Genomic DNA, 21,539 nt, shown 5'->3' with positions numbered 1-21,539 from the left:
ACTAGTTACCATACTTTCTCTCAGCTCTAGGAAGGAGGCAAACCTTTCCAAGAAAACTGCAGGGACTTGTCTAGGGAAGCACTGAGAATCAGACATGATTGAAAGGAAAAGAGAGGAGGCTGAAGGTTTTTGCTTTTACTTTAGAACCATCCATGCTTTTGATATTAGAATGCATGAAATTGTGATGTAACTGTACTTGCAATGCAATGTTGAAACAGTCCAATTCTGTTATCCTAACTGATATTCTCACTTGTAGGTGAGGTTCCAATTGCCCTCTGTTGAAATGAAGGCAATTTTAATCTGGAATAAATGTGTTCCCCCCAAATAAAATAAAATAAAATAAAATAAATGTTTGTTGTGATGTTTATGAATCCAAGGTATTCTTTTACTAACTTTTGGAATTTAAATAACAAGAGCTTTTAACTTAATGCACTTTCATCTCCTGTCTTAATTTTCTAAGAATATTGTGAACTACACGAAAGTGAGGAGAATAAGTTCTCATTATATGTTAATACTCTTCTTTAGCCCCTCAAGAATTCTGATTTTGAATGGATAGATTAACATCTATTCTATCCCAGCCTAATACTGTTGGTGAAAAGGTTATTAATTAACTCAGATTAATGTGCCTCTCATGTTTGAGAACCTGGATTAAGTGGATTATAGAACTCAGCTATTATATTGAAATGTCCCAATTCCAGTTTTTTTATTAGTTATTTCCTCACTGTCCACCTGTGATTGTCTTCTGTAGAGACAATCTGCCTACAGTGCATTTTTCTCCATTTGTGATGATTTTGCTGTCCTATCTGACCACTCTGACAGGGAATGGTGCTGACCACACTCGTAGCAGTTTCAACTCATTCAAAAACAAACAAAGAAACAAACAGAAAACGTCACACTTATTTTTTAGATTTGTTTTCAACATCTCCTGTAGGAGCTGAAAACAGTGTCAATAGTCCCCCCTCATCCTATTTTGCTAGAGTCTAGACAAAGCTACCCTGTAAGATGATTTGGGCTGTTTGGCCCATAAATACCAATATCCCCTATAAAAAAACTGAATGGATAAATACAAAATAAGCCGGAGATTTTTTTAAAAAATCAAGAAAAGCAGAAATAGATTATCTGAATACTGGGATGTGATGAGAAGTGCCAGTCTTTATCCATTTAGACGGCATAGCAGAAATTGCAATTGTGCAAGCCACAGGATAATAGCTCAAAACATCATTGTCTTTCTGTTATAATGATCACCAATATCAAAACTCTGGTTTACCATGAAAAAGGTATGATTGCCTTTGAAAACAAGAGATTGGGATATGAAAATAATAGGTAAGATCTGATTTTATCACATTTGTGCCCTGTTCACAACTGTAGATTTAAAAACCTATATACAGAAATTGTCACGCATACACAGAAAATGCTTGATATGGATTAGAGCTGCATAATGGACATAAACATTTGAACAGACCTCCTTCCAAACAGTAACAAAAAAGTACAAAGTTTCCTTGAATAAATCTAGTTCTTTGAGTTACTGTAAATGGCAGATGAATATCATGAACAATCCAACATTATTTATACTTTTTGCAATAGTAGTGAATATATGTAGCTCGGGTGTAGGATGAAGGTGAAAGATCATTCTCTGAGCTTGTGGTAATGAACATTTCATTACCAGGCTAGGTAACATCTTCAGTGGAGTTTAGGGGATGTCAGTGTCAGTGTTTTTTGTTTATAAGGGCTTCATGTGATCAGTAGGTCTTCTGATGGGTCAGGTGTGGCTTTGTCATGTGATGGTCTTGTGATGGATTTTGTGACCAATTCTATGTGGGACAAACATCACATCAATTAAAAACCAGGATCCATGAATGCCACGATCCCAAATCCTTAATCTCTACCCACACTGAGACCAGACAGCACCAATTCAATTGGAGCAAAAATCATTGGCCATTCTACCACCCACCATACTCATGAGTTCATTGAAGCCTGGCACTCCACAAGCAACTCCACAGACACATTGACCTACAACCAGTCTACAAACCCCTCAGAATCCAAATCAATTGCACAGCACCAACCCTCAGTCAACCTCCCCATCACAAGACCACATGACTTTCATTGATGACTCACACCTGTCCCATCACAAGGTCCATTACAAGACCCTCACTTGACACACCCACACCTGACCCATCACAAGACCTACTAACCACATGAAGCCCTTATAAACAGAAGAAAATTGACTGACATCCCCTAAACTCTACTGAAAGTGTTACTTAGTCTGGTAATGAAATGTTTGGAAACCAACCCACAAGCTTGGAGAATGAACCTTATTTGTGCTTTCCTGGCAAGAAGTCCCTTTTTTTAACATACTTTTTACAGATTAATAGGAGTGTAAAGTCACTTTTCCTAGTTTGATGCAGTTGTATTTCAAACAAAAAAAAATGCCAAGTGCACTTCTGTTCCAATGAGATGCAAATCCAACTGGTACCTAATTCCTTGGAGACCTTGGAGTCCCTAAACAGACTCTTTGTCTTGATGCTGCCATTTGCATTTCTTAAAGAGGAAGAGGTAGTGAATGCTTTAATTTGATGATTGAAACGAAAATTGTTAATTTGATGCCTGAGAAGCTGTGGGTGTATTTTGCTTGACTTCACAGAAATTCTTCATGCTGTGGTTACTGTGTTGATACAGACAGGAGAAACAAGAAAGGCAAGCAATTTCACATTATTGGAAGAATAATTTTATGTCATTAGACATTATCTAATGTCATCTTCCATGTTCTGGTGCCCTCTTGATGTGCAGGACTTTCCTTATGGACATATGGGGAAATATAGGGACTGCAGCCCAATCCATCTGGAGGCCAACAGATGAAGATCAGGAGGTCTAGTTTGTCTGCAGTCCTATTCTTTAATGAATCACTTGTCCTGAGTCAATGTCAGAAGGGAGTAGATTTTATGCACAGCTCTGACAGTCAACTAATAAGCTAAGCACATTTTGATTTCCTAATGTTTAACCTCAAACTGCAGAATGGGGAGGTCTAATTTAAGGCATGTCATTTGCAAATCTTAGACTAGTAGGAGTTACATAAAAACTAATCTACCCCTTCTGATAAATACCTTATAGAATAACAAGAGCAATTCTAAGATAATCTGTTGCAGCAATTTGACTCTCTTATATATTCCTGAACTAAATCTGAATTAAGAATATGCATTTGATGGATTTAAAAGTTGAATATTTGCAGTCAAATATTAAATTCATAGTTTATACCTTACTGTTATTTTTATCAGTATTGACACTGTGTTGTTAATTTAGATAGTGACTAAAGCCTCTTTTAAACACAATGTTATAATAATGATTTGCTCTTCATCTCTTCTTCCTGTATTAATATTTATATGACACTAACTGTTTATGGTGATTTTTATAATCTAAGTAAATACAGAAAAGGAAAAAGGAAATGACAGCAAGAGAGTGAAGAACTTGCGATGATTTCCAATCTCTTTCATGCTTTATCATTGACCATGGAGGGATGATGGATCTGCACCACTAAAGCCTCCAAAGTTTAACACTGATCATTAGCCCTAGTTACCAAGAGAAAGAGACACTATCTGTCTACTGATGTAGTTTCCTTTTCCACGGTGGACCTCTTCCCAACATCCCATTTCCAACCACCCTCGGTAGTATGCAGATGTACATGGAAAAAATGTAGGTGATAGTCTGCATCTCCGCTATACTCTAAAATCCCAAAATGTATATTCTTTTAGCAAACCTCTTTTGCATTGTCTTGTTTCAGGTGCTCCTGTTGATCAATCTGATTGTCAGAAAGATGGAGAGAAGCAACACAACTGTGTTGATGGACTTCTACGTGACTGAACTGTCTGATCTCCCTGAAGCGCAGACTGTTCTGTTTGTGGTGATTCTGCTGATCTACTTGACCACCCTGGCAGGGAATGGGGCTATTCTCATGGCAATAGGAACAGATGCTCACCTCCAAACTCCAATGTACTTCTTTCTAAGTAATTTATCACTGATGGACATCCTTTGTCCAACGGTCATTGTACCAAAGATGCTCCAGATATTCTTGTCAAAGAACAAGAAAATATCATTTGTGGGCTGCGTGATGCAACTCTTTTTCTTGCTTGATGTGTTGGGCACTGAAATCTTCTTGCTTGCAGTGATGGCTTATGACCGCTATGTGGCAATATGTAGTCCTTTGCATTATGCTAATATAATGAATAAACGGCGGTGTATTCAAATGACGGCTATGATTTGGCTATTGGGCTTAATTAATTCTATGATTCATACCATACTGATCTTTAGATTGTCTTTCTGTGGCTCTAAGAAACTCAACCAATATTTCTGTGATCTTCAACCTGTGATGGCTCTCTCTTGCTCTTCTACTTATCTGATTGAAGTTGTTCATTTATTAGTTGCTGGTATTATTGGTAGTGGGGCTTTTCTGATCACCCTGATCTCTTACATCTACATAATTTCTACCATCTTGCGCATGCCTTCCACTGAGGGGAGGCACAAAGCCTTCTCTACCTGTGGTTCTCATTTGACTGTTGTATGTCTTTTCTATGGGGCCACCATTGCTACCTATGCCCGTCCCACTTCTTCTTATTCAGGCAAACAGGGCAGAATAATTTCCATGCTATATGGGATAATCACTCCCATGCTGAACCCTATGATCTACAGTCTGAGAAATAAGGAAGTTAAGAAAGCTTTGAACAAAGTCTTCAATCTGAAAAGGTTTTCATAAACATCTCCTTTCTTTCTTTAATGACCAAAATCTCTTATGTATTTAAAGCATTGGCTTTTCTTTTTCTGATCTAGCCATACTGCCACTGTAAGGAGCCTAGGTAAACATTAGGATTGCCTGCTTTTGTTCAATATTTGTAATGGTATGCAGAAAAGACCTTGGGAAATTGGGCAAAGAGAGCTGTCAAGACAATGGTCAGATAAGAGACAACAAAGCCTACAGCTGGATAGGGCAAGAAGCTTAGATGGGGCACTCCTTAATTTCTTGGATTGTTAAAGAAATGGAGTGGGAGGGGGAGAAATGTACTTTCAGAGTTGCAAGATTTTGTTAATGTACTTAGAATTAACTCATCTAGTTGTGATGGTTTGTCCCATAAGGCTGACAGTATTTCTATTTTGGTATCTATAAGGAGAGAACCAGTTTGGTGTGGGGATTAAGGCATCAGGGTAGAAAACTGTGGAAAACTGTGAATTGTAGCCCTGCCTTAGGCATAAAGCTAGCACAGTGGCCTTGGGCTAGTTACTTTCTCTCAGCAAAAGGAAGGAGGCAATGCCAAATCAGTTTTGAAAAACCTTGCCAAGAAAATTATAGGGACTTGTCCAAGGAATTGCTGAGGATCAGACATGATTGAAAGGAAGAAAAAAAAAATCTATAAGGAGGGGGGGGGAGCTAAAGGCTTTTTCTTTTCTTTTGGAACTATCCATACCATAGACATTAGAACTGTGATGTAACTGTACTTATAATGTAATGTTGCAACATTCCAACTCTGTTATCCTGACATTTTCACTTGTAGGTGAGGTTCCAACTCCACTCTAGTAAAAAGGAGGCAATTTTAATCTCTGATAAATGTGATTTTTTTTTCATTCAGAATAAATGTTTGTTGTAATGTTTATGGCACCATGGCATTCTTCTACCAACTTTTGGAATTTAAATAAGAACCGCTTGATAGCTTAATGCACTTTCCTTTTTTGTCTTCCTTTTTAAAGAATATTATGAACTACATGAAAGTGAGATAAGCATAGATTCTCATTATATGTCAATATTCCTCTTCAACCTAGCAAAAATTCTGATTTTGAATGGGAGTATTAACAGCTATTCAGTGTTGAAATTCAAATATGTGAACAACTGATTCTCTGTGTGGATGCCATTTCCGGAAGTCCATAGTGGGCCTGGGCAACAAAAAATTAATTACCGGTTCTGCCAAACTGGTTTGAACTGGCTGAATCCCACCACTGCATCTATTCCATCCTAACCTAACATTTTGGTGAGAAAATTATTAACTGAGATTAATGTGCTTCTCATGTTAGAGAGCTTGGATTACAGAAATTGCTACTGTGCTGAAATCTCCAGATTCCAGTTTTTTTCATTCCTTATTTCCTCACTGACCACCTGCGATTGTCTTCTGTAGAGCTTGAAATAGAGAAGATATCATAACGAAATAAGAGAATGCAAACAATGTTATTGAGCAAGTCTCTGCCTGAGTTACTTTTGGTTCTGGAACTGGAGAGAGAGAGAGAGAGAGAGAAGGGAAGAGGTTGGGGAGGAGACACAAATTAAAATAAGCTACATTCTACTTTATTCAAACTCTGTTTTATATATACTGTACATACACATACACATTTATTTACATAAATAAAAGATAAAATTAACATATATAAAGAGAAATTAGAAAAGGTATTTTAAAAGTGTAAAAAGCAGTTAAGTAAAAAGAAATGTAAAAATGTTATTTTCAATTTTTGCAGCAGTTACAAATAAACTAATTATCCCTCCTCCTTATTATTACATTACAAGGTTTTCTTCTATCCTGTATTCAATCAGTTTTTCAACCAGCAAATCAAGGAATCACCATTCCACTTTTTCTGGACAGTTGTTGGGAAAGTGAAGAAAACTTAATTTCAACTTTGAGAAATTTAATTATTTTGAGATCCAGTCATGGAATAGAAATGATGCCAGTCACTCTAGTGGATGAAATTTGTCAGGTTAGGGATGAAGAGAGAGAGAGAGAGAGAGAGAGAGAGAGAGAGAGAGAGAGAGAGAGAGAGAGAGAGAGAGAGAGAGAGAGAGAGAGAGAGAGAGAGAGAGAGAATGCTCTCCTCCATGCTCTTTCTCATCATGCTGTATGAAAGCAATGAAGGGGGTCATCTGTTGTGTAGGATGAGATTTGTTTATTTATTTTATTTGTATGCTACCCAATGTCTCAGGTATGCATTACCAAACTGAAAATGGCTTGAACCAATGTCTATCAGATAAAAAAGAATCCCAATTAAATGCATCCAAACCAAGTCACTCATCAGGAAACATCCAGAAATATTGTGCCCCACAAAGGACTTGGGACATGAGTTAGGGGTCTTCATGGAAACTGTGGCTAGGGTTTCTATGGCAGTTATAACCTCTTTGGTCCAACGTGGTCAAGATTGATCATTCATGCTTTGAGCATCACTTGGATGTAATGAAATCTAAGTAGGGCAGGCTTTGGAGACCACCTGGAAACCATCTGGTTTAGAATGCAGCTGCAAGATTAATGGTGAGTCAACCCTGCCATGGCAGGATAACACCTTTCCTGAAACCACTGCATTGGATCCCACTAGTCTTCAAGACCCGACTCAAAGTACTGGTAACAACCAATGAAGTCCTGTAAGACAGCACCATGTTACATTCAGTTCTACTTGCAACTATTGAATCTGCCTCTTCAGAAAAAAATTCCTAGGAAAACCTGTTAAGAATCACCACCACCCCCACAACACATCTGAATTGAGGAGGACCCATGGATGAGATGATAGGCTTTCTCTGCAGCAGTGCCCACACCTTGGAATTCTTAACCCACAAAGATCTGTAAAGCTCCATCTTTAATAATCTTAAGAAAACAAATGAGTGAATTTGGAAGCTCTAGCATGGGTGCGTATGTCCCATGGTTTGTGTTTTTATTGCACCTCAATGGTTTCTGTTTTAATGTAATTATTTTTGTTTGCATTTTTTTTGTCACCCCAGTTTCTTGGTTAGATGGCTGGCCATATAAATTGGATGACTGACTGAATGCTACCATTTAAAGACATTTTTATTACACTGTGCTTTAAATCCTAGCTTGATTTTTATACATTTTATAGACATCCATCTTAGGACATGTTGATTTATTATTACTGTTTTTTTTAAGTTTGGCTCATTTCCATTATTGATTTTGTAATTTTAATCTGTTGCATTTTATCTAGTTCATGATCTGTTGAGTGGTTCATGATCTTTTGTCAATTGTCATAAATAAGGTCGACTGCCTGAAAGAATCTTTCGCAAAGTTTGTTAGGAGCCACCCAAATACTGTAGAAGGACTTGGGAGGACAACCATGGATAGACAAGGGATGGCTAATTCAGAAAATGAAAGTAGAGAAGGACCTTGTCTTCCTTCCAAAAATTTGAACACCCACGGAGAAAACACTCAATCAGGCAAAGGCCTAAGAGATGACCAATATAACTACAGTCTGCAAACTAACCAGGTTACTTTGCAAATTTATGACAAGAGAGTAAATAGAGGGCATTGGAGTAATAGAGAAGCTGTTAGGCTGTCCCTGAGCCAGCTGCTTCACTGTGAATTCACTCTGATAGATCTACTACATGCAGAGTGGCTGCCAGCAAGAATGCAATGTATGAGAATTCTTCTATCGTTCAAGTAGCCCACAATTCCCTCCATGCTCTTCAGAATGAAGCCCTTTCTGAGCACCTTTTCAATATGTCCAATAAGGGTCTTTTGCTCAGACAAAGTGTGCCCGCTCCTGAAACAGCGTCACCAAGAGGGAACCGTCACTTTAAATCCAGGCTGCAACAGCCCTCACACTACTAAGCCTGAGGCTGCTGCTACTGAACTGACCCTGAAAAGGCAAAGGAGCAATATACAAACTGTGTTACCCACAGCTGCAGGAACTGCTGAGGATGTGCCAGAGGAAATGCTGATTGACCTATTCAGTGTATTGCTGGAACCTGAGCAAGTTAATATCATTCAAAGGTTGGATGACCTAAAAGAGGCACTGACAACAACTTAATCTACAGCAAAGCCTCTAGATAATTTGGCTCCACTAATCACGCACCCTTGTGACAATATATTTAATCAACAATCTGCCTTTACCTCAATAGTAAAAAAGGTACTGTCATACAGGCTGACAATGGGGTAGCTGCACTGACTGATTCAGCCTCTGAGAAACAACTGAAAGACAAAGGGCTTCATCATACTGTGCCCCCTAAGCTGACAAACACTAAGGATATAACCCAGCTTCCATCCTCATTTGATTTAGAAGTTCCCACAACATCTTTTCACAAGATGAATCCTCAGCTACACCCCTCCAAAAATGGACATAAATCTACATTTATAGACTTAAGCCAGAGTACCTGCCCATTGGAAAAAAGTCACTCTTGGAGCAAGAGCAGAGGCACACTGGCAACGGAGATATAGAGGAGCAACAACAAGTCCTGCAACCCACAAGGAGAAATATCAAACCTCACAAGAACTGTGTTTATATGGGAAGCATAGATGATATCAACCTGGCTCCAATGTCAAGTTGACATCTGGCATTTTTACCATCTAGCCAATCAACCAAGCCAGACCACCTTGCCTCCGAGAACCCCATACAGTTGATGACCTGGAATGTAGCTGGCTGGAAAGGGATGGTTGATAGTGGACTAATGAGCTTCCTCTCTAGATTTGACGTAATAGCCTTTCAAGAAACCTGGTTAACTGAAGAGGATGAACAAGTACAACTGCCAGGCTTTCAGGGATGGGCCTCCCCAGCCCAAAAAACAAAGAACAAAGGGAGACACTCTGGTGGGCTATGCATTCTTATAAAGCAAGAGTTGCAATGGTAGGGGGAGAAATTATATAACGAAGATAAGTATCCGTACTTCCTAGATGTCAATTTTGAATATGACCAGTTTGAGTTAATATTGGTAAATGTGTATATTCCTCCAAGCACATCCCAGCACTATAATTCCGAATACTAGATGGGCTTGGAAGTTATCCTAGAAGATATATCTGTACTGTACCCTCAGTCCATAGTGGTATTACTAGGAGATCTGAATGCTAGGCTGGGTCCCTCTCTGTATGAGCTTGCCCAGAAGAAGGGAATCCCAGGGGAGTTCTTTGATAACCATCCTCAGTGGCTCTCGAGAGACTGTAAAAGTAATGCCGCTGGCCTGCTCCTAGTCTCCTTAATTTTTAAGAGTAACCTCCAAATTTTGGGGGGTAAGGATAAGAATTACACATACCCTTATACATACCACTCGGCCAATTCAGGTAGCGTACTGGATCTCTTTTGTGTGTCTAGAGATAAGGCTGACCTCTTTTCGGAGGTCACAGTACACCTTAGCGACAATAGCAACCATCAGCCTATAAGCGTGACATTGCGAGGCAGCTCAGATTTAAGACCATATAACATGGCTGACAGATGGCTCACCAAAAAGGTAGAGGTGACCCAAAATAAAAGGTTAATTTGGGCCAAAGTTGATACTAAGGCAATATTAGAATGCCTTAAAACAGAGAATGCTACTAAGTGGGCTAGATCAATCCAGTCATCTACTACTGACTGGATGTCAGCCTTCAATGCATTCTCTAATCTCTGTAATATACTGGAAAAAAACCTAAGAGCTAAACCTACTACAAAAAGAGCCCAAGTGGGTAGACCTCGCTGGTTTGATCCTGATTGCCAGTGACTGAAAAAGAAATTGAAGGCAGCCATGAGGCATGCCCAGAGGAATCCTACTGCCCATATACAAGCTAAGATGCTGCACACAAGAAGGGAATATAAAAAAACAATAACATTAAAGAAAAATGTTTTGCCATTTCAATCTGGTCAGAACTCGAGTTGGTTGCCAGAAGTCATAACTCAGTATTATTTTGGGAATGGAGTCACTGAAGCAGTAGGCGTGAGCTTAAATGGACTCCAGAAGATGGTAGAGGACAGGAAGGCCTGGAGGAACGTTGTCCATAGGGTCGCGATGGGTCGGACACGACTTCGCAGCTAACAACAACAACAAAGCAGGTATCCTGAAGGAATGGAGATTTGCGTTCGACATACCAATCTCTGCTGCAGACTGGGAGAATTATTATCAGTGCTTGTTTGGTCCCACCGAACTGGTAAAGAAACTATTTTTAAACAGTGATTTAGTAAACCCTAGAACTCCCCCCCTTGGCCACCAGTCTCAGAAAAGGAGATACAGTCCATCATTAAAAGCTTATAGAGCAATAAAGCCCCAGGTGAGAATTTTTTACCAACAGAATTATTTAAGAAATTTCCCAATTGGTGGGGCCCTGTATTAGCAGGTCTTTTTACACACATAAATAACACCTGCCATATACCAGACGGGTGGAAGATGGCAATAGTTGTCCCCGTATATAAAATGGGAATAAAAAGGATCCTAGTAACTACAGGCCCATCAGCCTGATTGACATTGTAGCAAAAATATATGCTAGGTACCTTTTGAACAGAATAGAAATCTGGGTAGAGGAAAACAACATCCTCACAGAAGAACAAGCAGGTTTTAGACAAAACAGATCTACTATTGATAACTGCTTTGTCTTGAACCATCTAATTGCCAAATATGCCTATAAGAGGAGAACCCTGTTTGCTGCTTTCATAGACCTTACAGCAGCATTTGATATGGTAAATAGAGAAGTACTATGGAGTAAACTGACATCTCTTAAAATAGAACCCAGACTCCTGGCTTTGATTAAAGCCCTTTACACAAGTACCTGTTTGAGGGTGCGCTATGGGGTTAATGGGGCCCTTCACACAAATAAAGGGATAAGGCAAGGGTGTATACTGGCCCCATAATTATTTAATTTATACATCAATGACTTGCCTGGGTACACATGCCGATGATCCTAAATACTTATTGTAACAGCTTGCTTTATGCTGAAGATATGATTTTATTATCATACTCACAAGTAGGATTACGTAGGCTATTAAGTAGATTCAGCTCTTATTGCCAGGATAACTCCCCAATCAGCAAATCTAAATAAAAAATAATGGTGTTTGGAAGAAACCATCAGAGACATAAGTGGCAATTAGATGGTGAACCAACTGAACAAATTAACACCTTTGTATATTTTGGTGTAACTTTTTCCAAGACTGGATCTTGGGCCTGCCATCATCAATGGAGTACATTTAGAGCAAAAGCCCATTTGAATTTACTGCTCAAACTAAAGAACCATAGTTACCCAGGGTCCCTAGCCCCATTAATCAAGGCTAAGGTTACCACAATGCTCTTGTATGGAGCAGAAATTTGGGGTCTCTACTCAACCACAGTCCTAGAACAAACACAGTCCCAGCATTTGAGATGTATTTTGGGTGTAGATCCAAGAACATCTGCTGCAGCAGTTAGAGCTGAATTGGGAATTCATACAATTCATGCATTATTTAAAATTAGAGCTTATAACTACTGGTACAAAGTTAATGAAATGGAGACTGATAGACTCCCCAAGTTATGCCTACTAAAGCAAATAAAACTACAATCACAAATCTTCTGGATCACCAAACTAACAAATTTTGTAAGAAGCTGTGGCCTTCTGTCTCTTGTGTAACAGGAGAACAATTAAAAAAAAGAGTTGCACTGATAGACATTGATTCAGAGACAGAACTTGTTAAAGATTGTATGATAAAGTGGGCTCAGAATTTTCAAGAAGTCATTACAATGGATACTTGGGAAAAGATTTGGGTAAGAAATGTAAAATTTACGCAAGCTCAAAATTTAAGAGAGAACTTTTATAAAATGTTTTATAGGTGGCATTTAGATCCTAAAAAATTAGCAAGTATGTATCCGAACTGCCAGCCTAAATGTTGGAAGGTGTGGTGGTGAAGATGCAACGTATTTTCATATATGGTGGACCTGTAAGAAGGTTAAAGCATTTTGGATTAAAATTTGGTGGAATATGCAGAAGATATTTAAGAAAAGGATAAAGTTTTGTCCGCAATTGTTTTTACTGGGCATTATTACTGATACTACTGGTGTGGACACTAAGTTGATGTTGAATTTAATTACGGCAGCAAGACTTTTAGTAGGGCAATATTGGAAGAAGGAAGAACTGCCGACTATAGAAGAATGGACTTTAAAAGTTTCCAACCTGGCGGAAATGGCAAAGATCTCAGCGTATTTGAAAGACCATTCGCAACAGAGATATATTGTGGAGTGGAAAAAATGGATTGATTACATTCAGAATAAATATGGGACTAAAAAGTTTCATTTAGCATTTGAATAAGTACTGATGTGATATTTATGTTGCTTGTAGTCAATTTATAAGAGTTAAAGTGCAATAGATTTAACAGTTTATTGTTGTTTGCATATGGTAGATTATGATTATTTTTACTTTTATACCTTGTATTTAGCTCTGGGAAGTCGGGGAGGGGGGAGGGGGAGGGAGGGAAGTGTTGGGGAGGGTTGAGAAGAGGGGAGGGGGTTGGGAGGGGTTTTGTTTTGTTTTGTTATAAATAAAATGTACTGTAAAACTTTTCAATAAATAAAAGAGTTGCCCAAAGAATTAAGGATATAGAAGCACAAACTGATATAGCTATCCTTGGTAAGGTGGGTAACTTGAAATGGCTGAGTAAATACAAATGTACTTTTCTAGTAGACAGTTATTTGAAGTCACAACTCCCAAAACATCTTAGGGAGATATTTACGCGAGCGAGATTTGAACAGCTTGACACAATGGTCAGATATGGGAGATTTCATGCTATACCCTATAATGAACGTCTCTGCATTTGCGGAGCAGCAGAAGTAGTAGACCTGGCTCACATCCTATTTGACTGTTGCCTGTATAAGAGGGTGAGAGACAGGTATCTTGGTCTATATACCAAACGAATGACCCATTGGGATCCCCATATCAAAGCAACTTACCTTATGTCTGGCCAGAACTTGAAAATAACATTTAACATAGCACAGTACCTAAACAAAATGGTCCAGTTGAGATCTGCATATGTGGGGCTGATTGGGGTAGATTGCAAGGATGACTCCAAGATATAATTTTATCATATTTTATCTATATCTTAAATTATTGTACATTATTACACTTTCATTTTAGATTGTATTTTATTACCATTTCATTTTAAATCATATTTTATTCTGGTTCCATTTTAAATTATATTTTATCAAATTCCATTTTAAATTGCTTTTATCAAATTTTGGTAACAATTTGTGCTGGAGCTTTGCACTTTGATGTGGCCCAAGGGCTAATCAATAAAGTTGTTGATTACATGTCATATTATAAAAACAATTTCTTAACCTTCATTCTTCTCCAGGCTCCTTTAACTTCTTTGTTTCTTAAAACATAGATAAGGGGGTTCAGCATGGGGATCACAACAGCATAAAACACAGAAATTATTTTGTCATAATTCAGAGAATGAGAAGAGCTTGGCTGCACATACATGAAGAAGAGGGTGCCATAGAAAATCACAATAGCAGTCAGGTGGGAGGCACAGGTAGAGAAGGCTTTGCGTCTTCTGCTAGTAGAATGTTTTCTAAATATGGAGTCCAGAATATAGATATAGGAGATGATGACTGTGAAGAGGGACCCAGTTAAATTGATTGTACTCAAGGCAAAAAGCTGGATTTCTTTTGTCTGAGTGTCAGAGCAGGATAAAGCTAGAAGTGGTGGGTCATTGCAGTAAAAGTGGTTAATTAAATTTGGACCACAGAAGGATAACTGGAATGTTAATGCTGTCTGGATTATGGAGTTCACAAATCCATAGCTATAGACACCAACTACCAAGGAAACACAGCACTTTTTGGACATAATTCTGGAATAAAGCAATGGATGGCAAATGGCCACATATCGATCATATGCCATGACTGATAGCAAAAACAATTCAGTGGTCACCAACGCCTCAAACATAAAAAATTGTATAAGACACCCAGCCCATGAAATGGTTTTCTTGTTAGCTAAAAAATCTGTTATTGAAGAATAGCTGGCATCCAGAAAGGCCAAATGGCTGAGAAAGAAGTACATTGGAGTATGTAGCTGGGGATCTATCTTGATCAACAGGATCATCCCTAGATTTGCACTCAGTGTGATGATATAAATAATCAAGAATATATTAAAGAGAACGACTTGTAATTCTGGATGATCTGTGAATCCTGAAAAGATGAAATCCGTCACCTGGGTCTGATTTTGTCCAGTCATATAGTCCTGCTTTTTTTTTCCTGCCAAGGGTTTGAAGAAAGGAAGAAGAAATCAAGATTACTATATTGTTGTTCATTCACTTTTCATGTTTACTGGATTATTTTAAAATAAATATTTAATGTTTGTTGATCTGAAAAGTGGACCTTGAACCTGTGGGAATAACACTAAGAAGATGAGGATGGTTTAAATATGCTTCACCGAAGTTTCATATTCAAGCTCACTCACTTTATTATTGAATTTGAGAGCCAGTTTGGTCTAGTGGTTAAGGTACGGTACCAGTCTAGAAACCAGGAGACTGTGAGTTCTAGTTCTGCCTTAGCCGTGAAAGCCAGCTGGTGACTTTGGGCCAGTCACTCTCTCTCAACCCAACTCACCTCACAGTGTTGTTGTAGGGAAAATTGGAGGATGAACATGTGTTGAATATGTTTGATGCTTTGAGTTATTTGTAAAATAATAAAGGCAGGATATAAAAACAAATAATACAATTTCTCTAAATCAAATAAAATTCTTTTCATATATTCATACTCTTTTGAATTGAAAACTGAAAAGAAAACATTTGGCTGGTACAATCTTGTCCCAGTGTAGTCATATTGCACTTCCAAAATCTTGTTCATTATCCTTTCTTGTACCCTTTCAATTAGACTTCTGTTAACACTTTCCAAGGCATATTTAATACACTTGTCTATAGTACTTGCATCCATTCTTTCTATCTTTCTTTTGTATAAGGCAGGGGTCAGCAACCTGAAACAGTGAAAGAGCCACTCGGAACCGGTTCCCTCACAAAAGGAAAAACTGGGAGCCGCAAAAAATGTGTGCACATGTGCGTACATGCGCAGAACAGGGTTTGACTGAAGAGTGGAGCCAAGGCAAGATATGCACCTACCCTGCATATTTGAATTGATTGTTTGAACTTTTTTAGTCCCACTTTTTTTTTTTGGACTGCACATGGCAGAGGACTGGGAGGCGCAGGAGATGGCTAAAAGAGCCGCATGCGGCTCCAGAGCCGCGGGTTGCAGACCTGTGGTATAAGGAATAATAATTATTTCAATTTTCAGGCAGAGACACAGCCTCCACACACGTTAATTCTCATAGTCATTTTGGAAACAATCGACACTCATATTTTAACAATTTTTTAATTATACCATTTACATTTGCAGTCGGTAGAACAAATATTAGAACTGGCAGTGAAAATATTGGTGAATAGCTTCTGCCTTTTAGGATCACCCATCAACAGTAAACTAACAGCCAAGCATTAAAATGCAGTCTAGCACTTGGTAGAGCATCCTGAAAGCTTTGGAAAAGAATATGCCTACAATATAATACCTACCTACAGTGGTAGGTAGGTTAAAAAGACCTACCCCGAAAATAAGCTGTAGCTTGATTTTTGGGGGTGGGCCTAATTTAAGCCCTACCCAAAAAATAAACCCTAGTTTTGGGGCAAGGCACAGACCTAAAAATCAAATGAGGACCGGGGGGGGGGGGGGAGGTGGAGCTGCCTACATGCCCTGCACCCACTTACCTTGCAGCCAGGCCTCTCCTTGCCAGCCCACTTCTTCTCCGACTGCATTTTGCAGTCAAGGCCTTTCCAGAAGGCCACTGCAGCCAAGAACTGAGCTATGGATTGAATCCATTGCTAGCTTAGTGGCTGCAGAGGCCTTCCAGAAAGGCCTGACTGTGAAATGCAGGCCCGAGATCCATTCTTAGCTGTGGAATGAAGCTGGCCACAGAAGAAGTGGGCCTGCTAGGAGAGGCTGTTGGTGCCAGAGGTGAGTGGAAAAGACACCCTCCCCTTAAAATAACACCTGGTGCCTCTTTTGGAGGCAAAAAATAAATAAAAATAAGACCTGGTCTTATTTTCAGGGAAACAGCATATTCCTACACAATACTACAAGCCATATTATTCTCTGTGACATTGTATGGAATGAAAGTTGGACTTTGAAGAAACAGGATAAGCAGAATATTTGATACTTTAATTTTGGTATTGGAAGACTGAGAATGCCATGGACAGCCAAAAAAAAAACCCCACCCAATGAATCAACAAATTAATCAACAATTCTCACGTAAGGCACAGATGACCAGTCTCAAATTATTGTATTCTGGATACAATCTTATACAAAGACCAGGTTGCGTAGAGAAGGCTCTAATGCTGGGAAAGTTTGAAGGAAAGACAGAAGGCCTTCTTTACCTTGACATTGATTGCTGCCCTCCAGGACCAAAATGTTTTTACCAATTCACCTGTGAAACAATGAGCAGACAGGTTTTGTTTTTCCTCCAAATGTTCTGACGGAAGGGTGTAGGCATATACTGATGGCTGTTTGAAAAAAATAAAAAAGTAAAATTGACCTTTTGTACTAAAATGTACTAAAAATGTACTACTTTTGTACTAAAATGTACAAAAGAGTCATCACTAAATGTTAATTTTTGCTTTTGCTAGTATTATTAAAAATTCCTGAATTATTGCAGCTTTTTTAACTTTCTGATAATTTAAACACTACCTATATATATAATTCTGAAGCTGGAGTAAGTTGATTTCATAGTTCATGTAATATGAAATATAAAAATGAGCAAATCAGTGGTAGAAAGCAGCAACAGTATATGTATTTTAAAAATGCTCTTAAGAGCCTACCTGATTACTCCAATGTAGCCTTGAAGCACAGTATACAGTATTGCAGTTGGCTTAATGATTTTCTCCCTTGATAGTGGTTAAGCATGTTTACTAACAAGCAGTGACTGGAGGAAAAATGGAAACAGAAAAGAGCCAGACACCATTTTCCTACTAAGTGGAACCTATGATGAAGTTCTCCTGTGTCTGACTTATTTTTGAAAGATCTCTGCCTAGCTCAATAAAACAGCAGCTGCCTCCATTTGGGCTGCACATTAGTGCACAGAATACAGACACTGACAGAGATAACTGATCTCATTAAATACTATTCTGTACAAAAAACCTCCCTGAACATGAAAAATTGAATATCAGGAAATACTTTTTAACCTTGTTTTGACCCCATTATGCTAGAGCTGTACTTTCTGAGATGTCAAGATGTTCAGAAGCAAACATTGTTCCTTGTTCTCTTTTCACATATCATTTGCTGTTGACAACTGCCTTTACTAGGATCTAAAGTTCAAGGAATGAATCTTTCTGCACACAAAAGTTTTACCTTTGATTCTCTTAGGAGCCATAGAAGGGCAGCTGCCTAATTAATGAAGAAGGGCAGATAAAGTGCAGGAAGATGAACAACAGCTGAAAGTTACATCTTTTGGAGAAGACCAGATCCTATACACCAGGCTTCTCCAATCCATAGCCTGCAGGCCACATGAAGCTCTGGACAGCTAATAATGTAGTTCCACAACTTTTAACATTATTATGTGCTTTTTAGTCATTTTTTAAAGTGATACTATATTATATATTTTGTATGTGGCCCAAGACCTTCACTCTTCATTTATTAAGGCCCAGGCAAGCCAAGAAGTTGGACACCTATGCTATACAGCAGGGGTGTCAAACATGATTTCATTGAGGGCCACATTAGCATTGTGGTTGTCCTTAGGAGGCCAAGTGGGTGTGGTTGGGTGGGCATGGCTGCCTGGGTAGGCGTGGCTGGCTCGATGTTGCTTGCATTGGGGGGTACCCTTGGGGGGCCAGGTACGGCTGTGGAGGGGGTTTGGGGGGTCTCTAACAGAGGGAAATGGGACCAGGGCAGGCACCAGGGCCTGGTCCATCAGAGAAGCCTCACCATCCCTCTCAGTGTGGGCTGCCCGGGACCATGGGTGGCAGGGAGGCAGGCATCTGGCCTGGCCCTCAAGCTCCCAGTGGCTGAGACCCCACAATCCAGGCCAGCTCTGCTTTCCGGGGGTGACCGGCCACACAAGGGGCAGCTCCAGGGCTGGGCTCAAGCAGAGTGGGGAGGGGAGTCCTGGCTGACTCTTGGGGATGGGGAGCTCCCCACCCTTTCCATTTGCTGGGGCTGTCGAGGTTGTGGTGGTGGGTGGGAGGCTCATCCCGTGTGTGCAGTAGAGCTGGAGGACCAAGTTGCATGGCAGGTGCCAAGAGGGCCCCACCATACATCTTTGCTTGCCTGTGCCTGCTGCAGCTGGGTGTGGCAGGTGGCTGGCCAGCTGGGTGGCACACCTGGTGGGCTAGATCATGTGCCTTCTCCCCTGTACCTGTGCCTCTGCCTGCCACTTGAATCTGGCCCACTGTTCTGTCCCAGCCTATGCGAATATGGGTTGAGGCAATTTGGTGGAAGGATGGTCTTTACAAAAGAGTAAAAAAAGATGCTTTGTTATCTGTTGCCCTGGATATTCTTGATTATGCATACTAAAAAATTCTAGATTACTGCAAACAGTGCACTGTGAAGAGAATTACTAGACGGGTGGATAGAAAGAGTAGTCTGCTCGGAAATGTCACTATGATAAATAAGTGGAATGTTTGTGTTTTCTTATGAAGAATTGAGTAACATTTATGGAAAATCTATTTAAATAGATTTTTTTCACGTGCTTATAAAAATACAGAATAGCCAAGTAATCCAATATGGCAGATATTTTGATTTAGAGATAAGCTTTAACACTTCCCAGTGCTTCATTTGGAAGGAATCTATGCATTGCAATAATAAGTTAATATCTCATTTAATATAGGACTTTTTTTGTAAGCAAAGGTCTGCTCCAAAGCACTGTGACTTGAAAGACCATGATTACTCTTTTCCATGTGATTGGGACATAGTTTTATCTATTATGTCTCTCCTTTTTTCCTTGCTTTTTGCCTTTTGCCATCCTGACATGTTAGAAAACTGGGAGTTGCAATAATTTTTGCAGTCAGCATATATGATTACAGAATGGGAAAGCATCACAGAGCTTTCACAATTCAAAGCAAGCTTTCCAAATAAGCAGTCATACATGACAGTCATGGCAAATAAGAGAAGGTCACGTCCTGTTTTTGGAGAAATAAATATATATAAATATATTCCATTTATATTCATTTAAGAGATGAAACTGGAAGACAGCAATAAATCTTGACAACATTATGTATTCCTCCTGTGTATTATCCTATATAGAATAAATTCATTAAAAATAGCATAAGATTCAAATAACTTGTTTAGAAAGGTACATTCTAAATGTACATAACAGAAAGAATTCTGTTGAACAGAAAGAATGACAATTTGTTTATGGAATATAAATTACAGGTAGTCAGTCCTCGATTTACAACCACAATTGAGCCCAAAATTTATGTTGCTAAGTGAGACATTTGTTAAGTGAGTTTTGCCCCATTTTACGACATTTCTTGCCACGGCTGTTAAGTGAATCACTGCAGTTGCTAAGTTAGTAACACGGTGATTAAGTAAATCAGGCTTCCCTGTTGACTTTGCTTGTCTGAAGGATTGCAAAAGCTGATCACATGATCCTGGGACACTGCAACCGTCATAAATATGAACCAGTTGCCAAGAATCCCAATTTTGATCACATGACCAGGGGTTGCTGCAATGTTCGTAAATTGAAAAATGGTCATAAGTCATTTTTTTCAATGCTGTTGTAACTTTGAACAGTCACTAAATGAACTGTTGACAGCTGAGGACTATCTATACCAGGGGTCGGCAACCTCGGCTCTTTTATGACTCGTGGACTTCAACTCCCAGAATTCCTGAGCCAGCATAGCTGGCTCAGGAATTCTGGGAGTTGAAATCCACGAGTCATAAAAGAGCCGAGGTTGCCGACCCCTGATCTATACTGTATATCTTGTGCATATCCTTTGAGAATCTTAAAATACTTTGAAAAACATGAGTTTGTGTGAGCAGTGACACAATATCAAAAGGGAATAAAACCTTCCTTCCACCTTCTTGCCAATTTTAACACTCCCAAGAATGCTTCTGGGCCCTACTGTACTAAATTCATCTTTCTCTTGATGCACCTTCTGACATGTTTTTGTTTGCAGTCTGCATTAAGAACTTGTCTCTTTTAAATATTCTTTAAAATTTGAAAATTACGTATTTTAAAAGTCACTATTCACAATATGTAGATCTACTTATAACCCCAAGCATACAGTATATTATTAATGCTCTTTTTATTTTATATACAATAATGCCAGTGATGATTTGTGTCAAGGCCTGTTCTTCCGAGTTTGATCATTCTTGAATCAGAATTCCTATACAATATTTAGAGAAACCAGCTATTTAGCAGATACCAAGAACGATGTTAAGGATCAACTTAATCTAAAGAAGTTTCATCCTGATTGCAAATAAAACAATTTGATTTATTTTTCTTCAGAGTCTCTACATCTCAATAGTACAAATTAATTGTGAGCTTGCAATTCCATTTCAATTGCTTTACAGTTTACCTTCCCTTAATTTCAGAGACTGGAATATTAATAGTTGATAAGAAGAGGCAACAGTTAGAAAAGGTTAGTGCCACATCAAAGTGGCTGAAGGGGGGGTGGTTCCATGCAGTATCTGATATGGCATAGGGTTACTGAAATGCAAAGCTGTTAATTCTAGAAGCAGCTATGTGATCAAGCAGAAGCCACTGAAATTAATGGACTACAAATGTCTGTTCCATCTTGTCAACATTCAAGTACCTGAATGAACTTTGCTTCATTCCATCTCTATCATGAAATATTTGAATGAAGATCATGGGGACTTCTTTCTTGATTGTGGCTTA

General features: G+C 39.0%; 2 protein-coding genes across 2 annotated transcripts; one reads left to right on the top strand and one right to left on the bottom strand.

The window, feature by feature from the left end:
* Positions 1-3,808: 3,808 nt before the first annotated feature.
* Positions 3,809-4,744, top strand: LOC308660263 (olfactory receptor 5V1-like; the record flags this gene model as incomplete). Its single annotated transcript, XM_081314519.1, has 1 exon — positions 3,809-4,744. One exon carries the CDS (start codon positions 3,809-3,811, stop codon positions 4,742-4,744), a length of 936 nt encoding a protein of 311 aa, XP_081170645.1.
* Positions 4,745-13,979: 9,235 nt separating this feature from the next.
* Positions 13,980-14,897, bottom strand: LOC308660094 (olfactory receptor 5M5-like; the record flags this gene model as incomplete). The annotated part of the gene is made up of 1 exon (XM_081314312.1): positions 13,980-14,897. The coding sequence occupies one exon, from the start codon at positions 14,895-14,897 to the stop codon at positions 13,980-13,982; it is 918 nt and encodes a 305-aa protein (XP_081170438.1).
* Between the last annotated feature and the right edge of the window lie 6,642 nt (positions 14,898-21,539).

The sequence above is a fragment of the Vipera berus genome, assembly GCF_964194415.1.
Source record: "Vipera berus genome assembly, chromosome: 1".
In the NCBI taxonomy this organism is placed as follows: Eukaryota; Metazoa; Chordata; class Lepidosauria; order Squamata; family Viperidae; genus Vipera; species Vipera berus.
This window is presented reverse-complemented; position numbering and strand designations above follow the sequence as displayed.